Genomic DNA, 12,905 nt, shown 5'->3' on the forward strand with positions numbered 1-12,905 from the left:
TGAAAAGCGAGGTGTGCTGTGATTGGCCAGCTATCCAGTGCGTTGTGATTGGCCGAATACCTCCAGCGTGTGACGGAAATGTTACGCCCCTCACCATACTGTGATGATGCCCTGTCCGGCGCGACGAGACAAAACCAGTAAAACCCATTATAAACAAGGCATTTGTTGCATCCAGTGGGGACATAATTACGGATTATAATGACTTATACTGTCTTTTTACGTGTTGCGTTGCATCGCGCCGCGTAAACATAAAACCATGTCTGCATTTGTGATCGGAGAAATGACAAACAACAAGCGCTACTCTACACTGCCCAAAACTCGCGTTTGAATCATCAGTGGCAAATCCTTTAAATATGAAAACGTACTTACAATTCATGACATGGCGGCATCGGCAACAATAAACTTACGCCTTCTTTCTTTGCGTGAACATTTGGGCGGCGTTATGCAAATCTTCCCACACAGTGACATAGACATGTGGGGGCGTGTTTAAACGAGGCATTTTAGGAGGGTGTGGAGAAGTCTTAACTTTTATAAAGAATATCTCTATGGGTTTGAGACTTTAGTTTTTGCAACTTTAGGGATCTTATCTATTCACGAATAGTTGTAACACTCAAAAGAGAAGGGAAAACTTGAAATCGCATCATATGACCTCTTTAATACCTTACCTACCTCTGAAACGACCTTTCTTTTTGGCTGACGTCGGCATTCCCTGTTGTTTTAACTCCTCCCATCGAACGACCTCTGTCAAATCTAAATTCTGATTTAAAAAAAAAAGAAGAAAAAAAAGCAGGTCGCGCCTATATATCATCATTGAATATCTTCTTGTTTGACCCATTTTAAAAGCATTTCCTGAAGAAAGAAACAAAGAGAGGTTAAATTAGCAGGTGAATCAGTAGTGCAGGGGATGAAACACTACACAAACAAACACACACAGGTGTACTGATACAACACTATCTGATGTAAAATAGGCCTTGTAGATCTGCAGTCTCATGTGCTTTTGTTAGCCATGAGCTCAAAAATCTTTAAATTGTCATAAAAGAAAACTAAAGAAACTTTGTGATGTGCCTCTGTTTATTGTGCAGGTTCTTAATGATAAGTGATTGTACTGTGAGTCACACACAAAATCACCATGTGCTATGTTTCCACGATCAGGTGTTCCTGATATAGTGCCATGTTTAAATAATAAAAACTCCTCACGTCTTCCAATACAAAAGGTGTGTTAATGGCAATCAAAAGAATACAGTTCCACAATGCGGTGTTTATAGACAATTGCCCTTCAGCAAATACTGTTCTTTCATAAGTGCAACTTTTGCTTGTCTGTGTCATTCCAGACATAGAGCCTTCAGTATCATCAATCTAGAACATATGAAAACATGAGAAAGTTCCTGAACGCTGTGTGACGGTAAACTTTTGACGGCGGCTTTGACTTGCAACAGAATGGGAACTCCAGTCACCAAACAGTGATCACTTGCTGAGTTCTTGTTCCTGTTTCACTTGTTCATGTATACAGTGATAAAATAATAAAAACCCTGCGGGATGTTCTCATGAAAAAAATTACATTCCTCTAAAGTTTATAACATGACCTTAAACAAGTTCAGTCAGGCCTATATTATGCTGGTGCAAGTTTGTATGTGATACTTTAAAATAATGATACAAATAAAATATTTCTGTAGAACTGGTGGGACTTTATTAGAATGGAAGCATTTCAGAAAACAGCACAGGAGGAAAAAGGACACTCGGTGCCTCAGGCTCCTTTTATGTTATATATAGTAAAAGCCCAACCCCCAGGACACTTTTGCTGTACTCTTTTGACATTCTCATGGATGGAAAACAAAGATTTTATGATAAATGCAATTGTATACGAGTTAGGAACTCTTGAGGCACTTTACAAGTAAAGTATTCCCAACTGTTCTAAAATAAGCTGAAGCAAATATGTTGCATAACCATTTCCTTTGCATAACTAACATTATGAATCTTTTTTTATAAATAATTAAATATGCTATTATTAATATAATTTTGTTTTTCCAAAATCATATGAAATAAAACACCATATTCCAATGTATCATTTTTCCTTTTTATTTACTTAAATGTGATTACCAAAAAATATGCATGTCACAAATTTCAAAAACAACAAAAATCTATAAAATACATTGATTCAAAATGAGCGCCATAAACAATCATTATGTTTAAACCTGAAGGTACACTTTCTCATAATCTGGAAATGAAGCAAGTCTGTAGTCTTTTTTGGAATGTGTGTAAGGACACTTCAGGGAGTCGCAAAACACTAGGAAAGCTTAACGTGACATAATCCCTGTAGTCCTTCATCGTTTCATCTAAATCAACAAAAAAGGCACCTTGGGTACACATGGCTCTGTAATTTATCCCATTCATTTGTAAAGCTAACCGTCAAGGGCTGCTTGAGCCCTGCATTGCATACATTACCTCAAGACAGGCAAAAACGACGAAGAAAAACAACGGTTTTGCTCAAAAGTTATACGTGGTTTACATTCAGCGAGACATTAAGACCTTCCAGGTCACAGACTCGAGCTCTGTCGAGCCAGATGAAACTTATACCAACATCAGATCCACTCCAAGAGGGGGGGAAAAGGATTTTCTACTTCCAGGATTTGGAATTTCCCCCTTAAAGCTCTAGTTTGTCCCTTTTGAGTAGAATTACCCATTCACATGAATGTTAAACTGATATCTTTGGCTAACACCAACACCAAAAATGCGTACATGATGACAGTTTCGGGAGAGGACGACATCACATACCTGCTAACATCTAAGGTGGCAGACTGCAGCTGGTTAAGAGGGACTCGGCCCTCGTTCACAGCAAAATAAGGCACTATGGGTAGCATCTCTGAATGGCTTCTCACCCATAATTCTCTAGTGATCATGCCCATATTTCCCTGATTTTACGTACAATCGTTCGAGGCACAGACCAGAGTCTGATCACTCTTTGGGACACAAACGTGGGCAGAAACTTTGTTCGCCCTGGTACTGAATGTCCTCTTAGTTTGATGAAAGCGCTCATCCTCGCCTAGTCCAGACATCTCCTCCTCTCTCTGCCACGCTGCTGGAAGCACAGATGCGAACGGCTCGAACGAGGATCAAGTGCCAATCTCAGTCTCAGAGAGGCATCCAGGAGAATTAAATCTCAGCTTTTGTTTCAAACATCAGGTGATGCTCAGCTGGCAGAGAGTTCAACAGGTCATGCAGCGAGGACGCATGGTGAAGGGCTGAGGGTTTGGGTCCACCTGAGCAAGTCTGTAGTCTTTTTTGGAATGTGTGTAAGGACACTTCAGGGAGTCGCAAAACACTAGGAAAGCTTAACGTGACATAATCCCTGTAGTCCTTCATCGTTTCATCTAAATCAACAAAAAAGGCACCTTGGGTACACATGGCTCTGTAATTTATCCCATTCATTTGTAAAGCTAACCGTCAAGGGCTGCTTGAGCCCTGCATTGCATACATTACCTCAAGACAGGCAAAAACGACGAAGAAAAACAACGGTTTTGCTCAAAAGTTATACGTGGTTTACATTCAGCGAGACATTAAGACCTTCCAGGTCACAGACTCGAGCTCTGTCGAGCCAGATGAAACTTATACCAACATCAGATCCACTCCAAGAGGGGGGGAAAAGGATTTTCTACTTCCAGGATTTGGAATTTCCCCCTTAAAGCTCTAGTTTGTCCCTTTTGAGTAGAATTACCCATTCACATGAATGTTAAACTGATATCTTTGGCTAACACCAACACCAAAAATGCGTACATGATGACAGTTTCGGGAGAGGACGACATCACATACCTGCTAACATCTAAGGTGGCAGACTGCAGCTGGTTAAGAGGGACTCGGCCCTCGTTCACAGCAAAATAAGGCACTATGGGTAGCATCTCTGAATGGCTTCTCACCCATAATTCTCTAGTGATCATGCCCATATTTCCCTGATTTTACGTACAATCGTTCGAGGCACAGACCAGAGTCTGATCACTCTTTGGGACACAAACGTGGGCAGAAACTTTGTTCGCCCTGGTACTGAATGTCCTCTTAGTTTGATGAAAGCGCTCATCCTCGCCTAGTCCAGACATCTCCTCCTCTCTCTGCCACGCTGCTGGAAGCACAGATGCGAACGGCTCGAACGAGGATCAAGTGCCAATCTCAGTCTCAGAGAGGCATCCAGGAGAATTAAATCTCAGCTTTTGTTTCAAACATCAGGTGATGCTCAGCTGGCAGAGAGTTCAACAGGTCATGCAGCGAGGACGCATGGCGAAGGGCTGAGGGTTTGGGTCCACCTGAAAAGAGAGAAAGAGAGAGAGAGAGAGAAAAAAAAAAAACACAGATCAGAACACTTCCCATAGTGATGCTTTTCAAAAGTACCAGATTCCTTTATCGGTGATTTGCGGAGAGCAGGGAAAGAATCAACTCAGGGCTGAGGGTTTGGGTCCACCTGAGAAGAGAGAAAGAGAGAGAGAGAAAAAAAAAAAACACAGATCAGAACACTTCCCATAGTGATGCTTTTCAAAAGTACCAGATTCCTTTATCGGTGATTTGCGGAGAGCAGGGAAAGAATCAACTCTTTATGAGCAGGACGAAACTCTTGTGTCTTTTGTTTATTGATGTCAAAGGCTGCACATCTCAGTATTTCGATGGAAACTCATCAGCACCTTTGCAGTTGCAAGCCAAATTGGGAAGATGCCAATTTTGTGCAATTGTGTTTTGTAAAATCATAATAGATTTTAATGTTTGAAGACCGTTTCTAAATAAATTCTGAGTTAAAGATGCTGTTGTGTTAAAGATGATAAAATCGCAAGATCAGTCAGTGCAAGTTTCTTTCAGTTGAAACAGCTCAGAATTACATTTTAGTCTGGGACTAGGCTTAAAAACACTTCCCATAGTGATGCTTTTCAAAAGTACCAGATTCCTTTATCGGTGATTTGCGGAGAGCAGGGAAAGAATCAACTCTTTATGAGCAGGACGAAACTCTTGTGTCTTTTGTTTATTGATGTCAAAGGCTGGGGGGGTTTCTTGCATTAAACCGTTTTTCTGCCTCCTCTGATTTAAAAATCTACGATGCAATTGTGATATTAAAATCACATTGTACAACTGGGAGATATAAAGTTGCAAATTCAAGAGGTCGCAAGTAGGATATATAACCTGCAATTATTGAAAAGAACATCATAAGACAAACTTAAGATAAAAAGTGATATTTTGACATTTATTTGAACTTTTTAATTTTTACTCTGAGGCAGAAACAGGCTTCCAAATATTTTCGCTTTTTGTTCTGTAAACATCTTTTTGGGCCTCTTCTGAAGTAAAAGTCTAGGTTTTGGGATTGCATATTACACATATTATACAACATACATATTTATTTTTTGTACTCTGGGGTGAAACAAGCTTCCAAACAGTTTCGTTTTTTGTTCCATAAACATGTAAAAATGTACAAATCTTGGCCCTGACTGACAAAACCAGTTGAAAACCTCTGTCTAATACATAACTACAGCTTTGCATGTTTGCTCACCTCGCTGTACACCGGAGGCGGGCGTAATCTGAACTCCTGCACGTAGGCCATGAGGGAGCGCTGCAGCACGCCGCTGAGATCTTCCTCAGGTTGGACTGCTGTGGAGTTCTGGACCGCTTCCTCATCTGACACAACAGCACTGTAATCTGGAGGAGCTGTGGTTAAAAAACAAACCAGACTCAAAGTGAGCGACACATTTCACGGTATGACGTCGCGTTTCAGGCTGATGAAAGAGAACGAAACCCAGGGTTGGGCAGAAACGTACGCTCAGGCTGCTCAGGGATGGCCATGCGAAGCCACTCCATGTTCACGCTGTACTGGCTGCTTACGCTAGACGTGCGACTGCCGAACGGATGCAAAGGGATGGTGCCCATAACCAAAGGAAGCTCCAGGGAAAGCTTGGAGGTCCCAGGAACATCAACGCACACCTATGAAAATACAAAGTGATGTTTAGTAAGATCATTCTAGCAGCTTTAGTAGTTTAGTAGCTCAAAGTTCTCAAACTCACCCTGAGCATGTATTCCACTTTAATGATGCGACACTGCAGGATGGAGGGGCCGACTGGGGGGATTTTGATGGCGCGGCCGTGCCACGTCTCTCTACGGCGTGCGCCAACTATGTCCCCGCACAACATGGCCACCACGGCCCTCTTCTGTTTCATGGTTCCCCTTGCGATGAAGGTCTGCGTCTGGGTGATGTAAGCTTTCGGCACAACGGCGCGAGACGTGGAGTTATCGAATTCAGCGAAGACTGGAATTACTTCACCCGGCGTGTAGCCCTTGCGGTCAATCTTTGCGGTGATCGACACCTGCCCGCAGTTGCGGTACCAGATGCGGGCCATCTTCTCTTGGGTTCCAGCTTGAGGCGCCTGAAGATAAAAACTCTGATTTAGCGTGCACAAAACTATAAACCGAAAATAACAAAGCGACAGCCATTCTGAGCTCCTACCAGCAAACTCGGTGTGTTGATGTCAATGGGCTCGATAACCGTGAACTCTTTCTTGATCTTCTTGACAGTGGCCCATGGGCGATGCAGCTTAACCTTCACCCAGTATCGAATGCTGCCGTGCTTGCCCTCAAAAGATGTCACTAGGGTTCTGACAGACAAAACACTTACATTAACGCTCATATCCTTGCAGAACTGTCCAAACAAAGCTCACTGATAACATTTTTATGAGACTAATAAAGCAAGCAACGCTTACTCCTCTGGCAGCTGGAAACTGAAAGGGTACTCGTGTCTCCCGGCAGGCAGGACTGTCAGTTCACCATTATCTGGAGGGGAAGAAAGGTAAAGAAACATGATTGCACCAATGGATCATAAACACACAACAATAAGGGCAGTAGTATCAGAATTGCATATGATGATATAACACAAAACATACCATCAACTGCTGTTGTCACTAAGGAATATTTTGTCTAGTTCATTCAAAACCTTTCGGTTAAGCTTTTGTTAGTTGTTAAAGGCATAAAGTAGAATTTGTTTCTCATTTAGCCCCAGCCTCTTGAATAGTAATAGCTGACTTAGCAGCTATTAAATATTGCTCACCTTAATAGTTATTTACACATTAACCAAACTGCTGATGTAAAGGTACTGCTTCACTCAAATTAAACACACAAAAATGTAAAATTAAGACTAATTTAAGTCCTTATTAACTAAAAACTGCTGTTTACAAGAAGAATGTAGCGATTTCCGTTGAGTGAGTCAATTATTATCGATTATTTCGAGTAAAATACGTTCAATTAATTGCTTAATCCAACTGAAAAAACAGATCTCGTTATCGAGTCCAGTTCTTTTTAATCAATGGTCTTGTAGAATGATTAATATTAACTGAAAGATAACGCACACAGCATACGAGTAGACATTTTGATGCTTTTTTTCCCTTAGCTTCAAGCAGTTTTCACTTTATGTTTATTTTTAAAATCACGTGAGAAAGCAAGTCTGGTTTAGAACGACATGAGGGAGAATTATAACAGAAATGTTGTTTTTATTTTTGGGTGAACTCCTTGAATTGTCGACTCAGTTTGACTGAAAGGCGTAAACAAGTTTGAACGTCTTCTAGTTAGGCAGCCCACTCTGGCTGCGAATGACTGACCTGCCTGCAGCAGAACTTCTCTCCGGTTTAAGTACTCCACTTCATCGCTGTAGTTCTGCGTGTAAGCCGCGCTGGACCCGGCGCTGCGAGACTCGGTCCAGTGGACTTTAGCGAAACCTTCTGCATGCAACTTCAGTGACTCCACTTTAGTCTCCGCCGAGAGCTCGAGCACAACCTTCCCTGAGACGACATCTCCGCTGCTGAACACCGGAGGACAGTCCAGCTCCGGAGAATCAAGCACTATGTCGAACTTTTTCAGCTTGTCGAAAATCATCTTTGGTTTTTCCCAAGTGCAGCTCTTGAAGTATGTCTAATTCAGACGTGCGAAGTCAAACAAAGAGCGCGGGCGTGCATTCAAGTGCAAGGAAGCTGCTCTTCCTTCAGGTTCAAAACAAAACTGAAGCTGTGCATGTTCCCTGAAGGGCCTTTAACTCGTGTGGGCGGTCTTACTGATTTTATTATGTAAGGCCTATTGCAGGAATCGCTGCTTGCTCATAAACATCTTAACTGGGTGTGGATGGAGAGGGAGCTCGGATGATTGATGCTTACAGGTTCTTAGACAAAAACAAGCTGACTGAGCATGCCCAAAGCAGAGGAACCTCCCAGTGAAGAAGTTCAGCAAAACAAAAACGGGTTCGTTCTGTGCTGTTGTGCTACTTTCTATCAGTCACGTTTCTGAAAGATGCGCATATGCGAACCTCCTTTGCATAATATATAAGGTAAACAAACACTTGAAGCCATTTCAGTCTCTCAAACACGTAGTGGCACTGCAGAAAGTGTATGAACTGCCAGAAGTATTAAGGTGGTCAAACAAACATGCAAAAGCACTTTTCTCAGACTTTTATGACCAAAACAACTTGTTTATTTGTTAGCAGCGAAGTAAAGTTCCCGCATCGCCCTCTCGCGGTGGATTCGCTTCTGTAGTTTAACGCCTCGCACATGTTCGTGTGCTTCGTTCTCCCTCTAGTGGTTTAAAGCTAATAATTACTACGTGAGGACTGTCACGTCTGTGCTGCCAAGTCACAAGCTGTTTATGTAGATAATGATAAGAAAGCCTGGCCATGCGATTTCTTAAACTGACACTGCGGTATGTAGACACGCAGCAAAACTGTGTAGCGCTCTGTTTTGACACAAGAACCAACTTTAATTGGCCGAAACTGTAAAATAGCCAAATATTGGCCAATCCAAGCCTTCAGAGAAGAACGGATGTGAGCCAGTGTCTGAAATGCATATTAGTAATCATATTCCTTAAAGGACTCTTCATTGTCAGTTGTGATATCTGACAAAACATGGGCTGTGATGACGGATCTTTCATCTGTCCACAGCCTCATTTCTCTTTATCACTGAAGAAAGAAAAGTCTGTTTGCATTCTGATAATCTTTGATAACTTGGAGAAAAAAAACGAAAAAAAAAAACACTCGGCTCACTTGACATACTGTCAGTGAAGAAAAATGCAATGAGGGAACTAATAGTCAAATTTTTTTTTTATAAAGTTAAAGAAAAACATTTGTTTAAATAATTTGACAAAGATTATTTACTTATTGTAATTTACTTATCTTTCTCTCATTACACTAAATAAATCACAAATTATTTTATAATTACAAAACAACTACAATTAATTGAATATTAATTCAACAGTGTGTCAAAAGTGTTCTGTTATATATATATATATATATATATATATATATATATATAGTCGTATCATTGTTAGATATTGTTGAGAGGATCAAGACCTCTAAGGACAGGGCAAAAATATTAAGGTGTATACAGACTGAAACTTTGGATTTGATTGCATTTAAACCAGCTACGTTGCATGCTAGATAATAGTTTACCAGACATAGCTTATATAATACATCTCAAACAACAAAACAGTATTGGAACACCATATTGTACTGCATTCGCAGAAACTGCCAATTACTGCTGCAAAGTGTTGAAATCAACTAGTTGGTCATAACATCTATAACTATTACATTATACAGGTACATCTCAAAAAATTAGAATGTCATGAAAAAGGTCAATATTTTTTGTCACTCATTTCAGAAAGTGAAACACATATATAGATTCATTACACATAGAGTGAAATATTTCAAGCCTTTATTTCTTGAAATTTTGAGTTTTCAGAGCAGTAAAACACAACCTGATAACCTGTAAATCAGTACTTCCTATTAACATCAACCCAAACGTGCCTTTATTTCATTTGAATGACAATAACTGAGCTTTTATCACCTTGGTGAGAAGCATTTGGCTTGTGAAGTGCAGTTGCTCTTGTGTATTTCACCTAAACAGATGAATGATTAACCAGATCACACGTTTGCTCAGCGTTATTCCTCCTGTGCCAGCTGTCAAAGGTCACGAAGAAGAAGCCAGTCATTAGTGAAACTACTGCATGACCACTCTTAAAGGGGCAGTTCACCATTTTGTCGTGATTTACTCTCCCTCATGTTGTTCCAAACCTGCATGACTGACATTCTTCGTCATTTTTTGTATTCATAATGAATGGTGATTGAAGATGTGACGCCTCGAAAAGGGCATAAATATCACCGTAAAAATGGCCCTCACAAGCTAAATAAGCCTTCAGGAGCCATATGATATGATAGTAAGGAAACTCACCATTATGTTATGCACATCATTACTGATAATATTGATATCTGCCCTAACTCACTGAGGATTCCTAAATACATGAAAACTAGTGATATGTCCGTTGTTCGCTTAGTGAATGAAAATTACACAAAACCGATATGACTGACGCATTCACAATTCAGACTGATACAACTGAAAAAAAAAGTATTACAAACCAAAAGTTTTTGTATTTTACATAAAGCTCCCATACGGATTCAGAGGATTTGGAATATTCTGCCCTCAAGGCTTTTATTATGATATCTATGGTGAGTTACCATTCATTGTAAGTTCATGGAAAAGACCAGTTGGGATATTCTACAAAATTTCTCTTTTTGTGATGCACAGACATACAACAAAAAAATATATTTCAAATATATTGTTTAAATAAATAAAAAAATAAAAAGCCAAAAAAAAATGTTTGGGGCTTTTTGTTTTTGTATACTTTTGAAAATAAATTAACAATATAAACATTTTTTAAAAGCATTTAAAAATATATTTTGCCCTCCATATATTTCAATTCTAAATAAATAAATTCACATCCCATTTTAAGAAAAACTTCATTTGTCTATAGTACGTATAGGAACACATTTATTTATTTATTTAGTAATTTATTAGACGCTTTTATCCAAAGCAATACATTTGAATAAAAATCAGCAAGGAATAAACTTTACAATGTTCTAAAACAAATACAATATATAATTATACTTTATTTTGTATAATTAAATTAGTATAAATTAGTATAATTATAAATTAATAAAATATATGAAATGTAAATGAAGCATTATTAAATCATACATCTAATTTTGATGTCTAGTTAGGCTATTCTTTCCACCACATTTGTATTATTTAGCCTAAATGCTACTGTAGGCTGATGATACACGGGGCAACTTTGGTTAATGTTGGCATCAACGGGCAACCAGGTGAGACACTGGGCCCACGACTGATTTAAGTATCCATGTGTTACCCATTCTCAGTGGGAAAATGCCCAAGCAACATCTAAAATACATGCCTCTGAAATACATTAATTTTGAAATATAATTTGGTATATTAAGGTTGAAACTATAACTACATATTTAGCATATATTTAAATCATATTTTGGCCAGAAATGACACCAGTGTTGGGGGTAACGCATTACAAGTAACGCGAGTTACGTAATCAGATTACTTTTTTCAAGTAACTAGTAAAGTAACGCATTACTTTTTAATTTACAAGAGAATATCTGAGCTACTTTTTCAAATAAGTAACGCAAGTTACTTTTGTTTCCAATTTATTGACTGACAGCTCTGGTGTTGCCATAATGGTAATCCCATTCTATTAACCAATGTCTTTGCTTCTGACCTTCGATGATCCAGTTCAACCGTACTAATAAGCACAAATTACTCTAGACAAACATTTGTGTGTCTTTGTTTATTGCTGAAGTGTGTTGAAATGTCTTCTTCTGCATTCTACTGTACGGACGTAAATTTACTTTCCCTTCAGCCTGAGGCTTATTCATTTCACTTTTGGTGTGAAAAGGCTTTTATATTTGCCAAAAATATAACTTTTTTATTTTAAAAACAAACAAGCAAGCCCTGTCCAGATTTAAAAAGTAACGCAAAAGTAACCTACCGCATTACTTTCCATATAAAGTAACTAAGTACCGTAATTCGTTACTTTTTTAATGGAGTAATACAATATTGTAATGCATTACTTTTAAAAGTAACTTTCCCCAACACTGAATGACACACACACACACACAAATATATACATTGCTAAATGGGGAGATAAACTCAAACGCTTTCTTATTTTTTGAGTGAGCCATCGCTTTAAATATCCAACGAGTTGATAAATCCGTTCAAACCCACCTCGGATAAGGTGCTGTCGCTTCCTGAAGTAAGTGATCTTGGATGTGTAGTCGTTATAGACGGTGTTCACGCCGACGCTGCGGTTTTCCAGCCAGTGGGCTGCAGCGACCCCGCGTCTCAGGACTCTCAGGGCTCGGACTTTGATTTCCCGGTTGAGCTCCAGGATCACCACGCCAGTGATCATCTCTCCACTGCTGTACACAGCATCCCCCGGACCGTCCAGCTCAAGAGCAAAGAGTTTGACGCTTCGGAAAGCCATAACTGTCATGCCAAAAATATAGAGTTCAAGTCATATGAATAATCAGTTTGTGCATCACGATTAAAGGCTATTTTAACTCACTTAGTATACCAAGGTGCAAGCACAGCGCTCAATAAAAAATAGAACGTTATTCAGTTACGTAGGTGACATTAAAACAAGGTCAAAAAGAAGACGAACGCAACTTTCACTTTTAAAACCCACAAACTGCAGTCTGCGTGCAAGAATAAAGTCACAACACCAGCGTAAAAGCTAAATATATTCTGTTGTTTGGAGACCGCCCACTTTCGTTTGTGCACCAATAGGAAGCAGGACACGCCCTTTTACGTTGTAGCCACGCCCACTTGCTGGTGTAAATATGCCTTTGGGAAAGCAATAGCCTAGTGTTACTCTGAGATACATTTTTCTTGCTGGATGTAATGTAACATTTTCTGTTGTCCATTGTTGTATTTCTGCCGGGATAAAGTGGAAAAGAAAAGATATATATATATATATATATATACATATATATATATATATACATATATACATATATATACATATATATACATATATATATATATATATATATATAT

At 39.3% G+C, this 12,905-nt stretch overlaps 2 protein-coding genes across 3 annotated transcripts; both read right to left on the minus strand.

Annotated features, from left to right (window-relative positions):
- Positions 1-2,060: 2,060 nt before the first annotated feature.
- LOC107656095 (arrestin domain-containing protein 2-like) lies at positions 2,061-8,328 on the minus strand. 2 transcript variants are annotated; one of them, XM_016443790.1, is made up of 7 exons: positions 7,611-8,328; positions 6,720-6,789; positions 6,467-6,614; positions 6,027-6,386; positions 5,784-5,946; positions 5,519-5,673; positions 2,061-3,257 (listed from the first exon to the last, which is right to left on the minus strand). In XM_016443790.1, exons 1-7 carry the CDS (start codon positions 7,882-7,884, stop codon positions 3,204-3,206), a joined length of 1,224 nt encoding a protein of 407 aa, XP_016299276.1. In that variant the 5' UTR covers positions 7,885-8,328; the 3' UTR covers positions 2,061-3,203. The 2 variants fall into 2 exon arrangements, with proteins under 2 accessions (XP_016299276.1, XP_016299275.1); XM_016443789.1 differs by lacking the exon at positions 2,061-3,257 and adding an exon at positions 3,267-4,292 and having other exon boundaries at positions 7,611-8,327.
- A 2,805-nt stretch (positions 8,329-11,133) lies between these two features.
- LOC107656096 (arrestin domain-containing protein 3-like) lies at positions 11,134-12,533 on the minus strand. Its single transcript, XM_016443791.1, has 2 exons — positions 12,075-12,533; positions 11,134-11,240 (listed from the first exon to the last, which is right to left on the minus strand). Exons 1-2 carry the CDS (start codon positions 12,340-12,342, stop codon positions 11,200-11,202), a joined length of 309 nt encoding a protein of 102 aa, XP_016299277.1. The 5' UTR covers positions 12,343-12,533; the 3' UTR covers positions 11,134-11,199.
- Positions 12,534-12,905: the final 372 nt, after the last annotated feature.

This window comes from Sinocyclocheilus anshuiensis, unplaced genomic scaffold (genome assembly GCF_001515605.1).
Source record: "Sinocyclocheilus anshuiensis isolate Anshui unplaced genomic scaffold, SAMN03320099.WGS_v1.1 scaffold51, whole genome shotgun sequence".
Taxonomy (NCBI): Eukaryota; Metazoa; Chordata; class Actinopteri; order Cypriniformes; family Cyprinidae; genus Sinocyclocheilus; species Sinocyclocheilus anshuiensis.